Here is a 3,243-nt window from a genome sequence, read left to right as displayed (position 1 = left end):
TTAGCGACTTGGAAGCGAATTAAACTTTCTAATATGTCCTGAAGAATCTGTCACGATTGTAATTAGCTTTGTTATTAAAATATTGACGAACTTAAGTGTTACTAAAAGTCTGTTTGTTCTAACAATAGGATTGCCAGCGTTTTTTGCGTATTACTTTCACTAGAAAAATACGTGAGGTAATTAGCTGTGTGAAGTTACGCAACAAAATTAAAATAACTCCGAGAAATTGTCAACAATTCAGTGCAGATTAATTCGAGAATGATTGCTTTCTAAATTTTGCTATTAACAGCGATCTACATTTCTCTGCATATTAAAGATGGAACAATAAAAAACGCTATAATTGGGTCCATTTACCAGAATTTCCATAAAAAATTTACTAGAATGTAATGTTCTAGAAACCATGCTTGGGTAGCTCCATTTGAAAACATTAGCAAAAATTAACGCCGAACATTGACTTTGTGGTCACTGATCCAAGAAAAATAAACGTCTTATCCAACCGTGGCACAAAATTCGCGGGCTCGGTGCTTCATTGCCTAACTCTTTAGCTAGACAATCAAAAAATTATTGTTAATGACAGTTACGGTAATGATTGATCTTGACCTAGCGCAAATTTACCAAAGTCCGGTTCTGCGAAAATTTGAGGACACAACTTCCACGAAACTTCCGCAAAAAATTGTGAGGAAGGTCGAATTGCAATTAGCATTTTCATTTTAATTACTAATTTTGCTTTAATTATAACAGGATTTGAGGGTGGTGGGGAAATTAATTAGTTCTAATTTCAACGATTGCAAAGTTTCGAAAAGGATATGAATCGAAAAAATACAAAAAAATATGGAGAACAGTAAAGTATCCGATTTTCAAATTGTATGATGAGATTCTAGCAAAGACCAAGGATCTGCAGAATCTAGAGAATTAAAAAAATCAAAGGTTCTTAAAAATCTAAATAAACTAAATAATAGTAATTAAGAATAATCAATAAGACTCATTTCCTTTCCAAACGCAGAAAAAAATCAGAAAGCTCTTAGCGCAAATTAATTATTTAAATGAAAATCGAAGCGTTTTCCGTGTGATGAAATCACTGTTTTATATTCCAGGAATTTGTCTTCATTACTTCATTTCGGATGTAAATTTTCTGTGTTTTCTCTCACAAATTATTTCTTTAGAACTACCGGTTACTACCACATGTCGTGTATTTATGTCGACAAATTGAAGTGCAAATTGATACCTTGAAACTTTTCTAATTGAATTTACATTAATCACTAACGATCGCAATTGCATGTTTAAATGAACATTAGTGTTGGATTCTTCATATTAAATTATAGTCAAAATGCTAATTTATGTTAAGATGTGAACACGCGAACGACTCTAATAAAACTGCCAAAAATGTGGCAAAGAAGAGCCGCAACGGAACTCCGTGTTCAGGACCGGAACTAGAATTTCGGGAGATGGTTCAAAGCGCAGGATAGAGCGCAAGATTCAGAGGGGATGCAGTGAAAGTACCTTGACATTGTCAAGTATATAAAGTCCGGACTCCCCGAATTCATTCATCAGTCAGTTCAACTGCATTAATCTTCCTTCATTTCATTTACACAAAAACCCAAGCAAGTGTACAATGAAGTCCTTTGTAAGTGATCGCGAGTGCTCGTTAAAATTTGAAGCAAATTTTTGACGAACTAACCCATTTCTGGGTCACAATTTCTTTGTACTTTCACGAATGACTTTCTACAATTTGTACTTTTTGTTCCAGGTATGCGTAGCAGTCCTTTGCGCTTTGGCGACCGTAAATGCTGGATATGCGGGCAGTTACGGAGGCCATGACGAAGGCGGCCACGACATCTCTCATACTGTAGAAATCCATAAACCTGTACCAGTTCCAGTTTATCAGCACGTCAGTGTACCCATCCCTCATGCTGTACCAGTACCAATCCCTAAACCAGTCGCTATACCAGTGCCCCAGCCTTATCCCGTCCATGTGCACGTTCCCCAACCCGTCGCTGTTCCTGTCATCAAGACCATCACCGTCCCCGTCGAGAAGCCCGTTCCATTCAAAGTAGAAAAGGAAGTGCACTACCACGTGGAGAAACCAGTGCCCGTACCTGTCGAGAAGCACATACAAATTCCCATCCCCAAGCCCGTGCCCGTCAAGGTACCAGTCTACAAAACGATCTACCATCATAGCAAGCACTGAGAGCAAAAGGCTGTAATCATCTTTCATCATCGCTTTAGTCATCCTCATTGTTGATTGTTGTTGTTTTTATTTTTTACTAAATTAAATACGTTTTCTATAGAAATGTCTTTTATTCCTCTCACTTCACAGTGGATCGCGTGAGAGGCATCGATACAGTTTTTTGTACTTTTTTTACTACTTTCTCCATTAATTGGAAATGCACAAATGTTGGGATTGAAATATTTTCAGATTTATAGAGCATGGAAAAGCTAAGGTTAATACCAGTCTTGCCTCTCAAACTAAAATCAAACACCGGTGCGCGGAAAGAAATTTCAGTGAAATTCTATCTTTAATTGGCAAAAAATTATAGCCCCAACAGATGTAATTGTCTACTTTAAAGTATTTATTAACATTTTCTCTGACGTCATGACTTCCTCGCAGCTGAACCTAATTTACAAAATAAAAATTCATGTTTTGAATTAGTTATTACTTATGAATAAGCAAACATGATTTATCATAAAACCACAATGCGTGCTTGCCTTAATGCCTGTAATTTGTAGTGGAAACAACAAATGGATTAACAACACTTTCTCGGTTTGAATTTTTCTGGATCAGGTCTAGAGGTGAAGATTTATAGGAAACGGACTTTCGAGAATTAGTGTGGAGCGCTGGTTTATTTTTTTTTGCTGCTATATCTGATATCATCGGAGGACATCGACATTTCTCTAACAAAAATGTACTTCAACGTCTCATAATTACTCGGAAAACCGTGAGATTACTGCAAATTAGTAGACACTAGAAAGCAGAATTGTCACAAAAATCATTCGATTAAGCGGTTAAACACTCCTTCCAGAGGTCCTTTAATTAGCTCCGCATCGAAACATTTAGGTAAAATATTTGGAACAAAAAAATCCCTTCAAAGGAACGGATCTCGTCCATTAAGAAACGAGATTCTTCTCTTTGAAAGTCAGATTATTAACACATAAATTATCGTAGATAGTTCTCAAGTATTAAATTACTGACAAGTAGTGTTTCTATTACAGGAAAATATTCTGGCGTTTATGTGCACCAAAAAT

General features: G+C 36.3%; 1 protein-coding gene across 1 annotated transcript; it reads left to right on the top strand.

Annotated features, from left to right (window-relative positions):
- Nucleotides 1–1,465: 1,465 nt before the first annotated feature.
- Nucleotides 1,466–2,267, top strand: LOC148169813 (uncharacterized). Its single transcript, XM_088042997.1, has 2 exons — nt 1,466–1,624; nt 1,748–2,267. The coding sequence occupies exons 1-2, from the start codon at nt 1,613–1,615 to the stop codon at nt 2,186–2,188; spliced, it is 453 nt and encodes a 150-aa protein (XP_087899123.1). The 5' UTR covers nt 1,466–1,612; the 3' UTR covers nt 2,189–2,267.
- The last annotated feature ends 976 nt before the right edge of the window (nt 2,268–3,243 follow it).

The sequence above is a fragment of the Gnatocerus cornutus genome, chromosome 8 (genome assembly GCF_029298725.1).
Source record: "Gnatocerus cornutus isolate USDA-ARS CGAHR chromosome 8, icGnaCorn1.1, whole genome shotgun sequence".
Lineage (NCBI taxonomy): Eukaryota > Metazoa > Arthropoda > Insecta > Coleoptera > Tenebrionidae > Gnatocerus > Gnatocerus cornutus.
The sequence above is the reverse complement of the archived record's forward strand: the minus strand, read 5'-3'. Positions and strand labels throughout refer to the sequence as shown.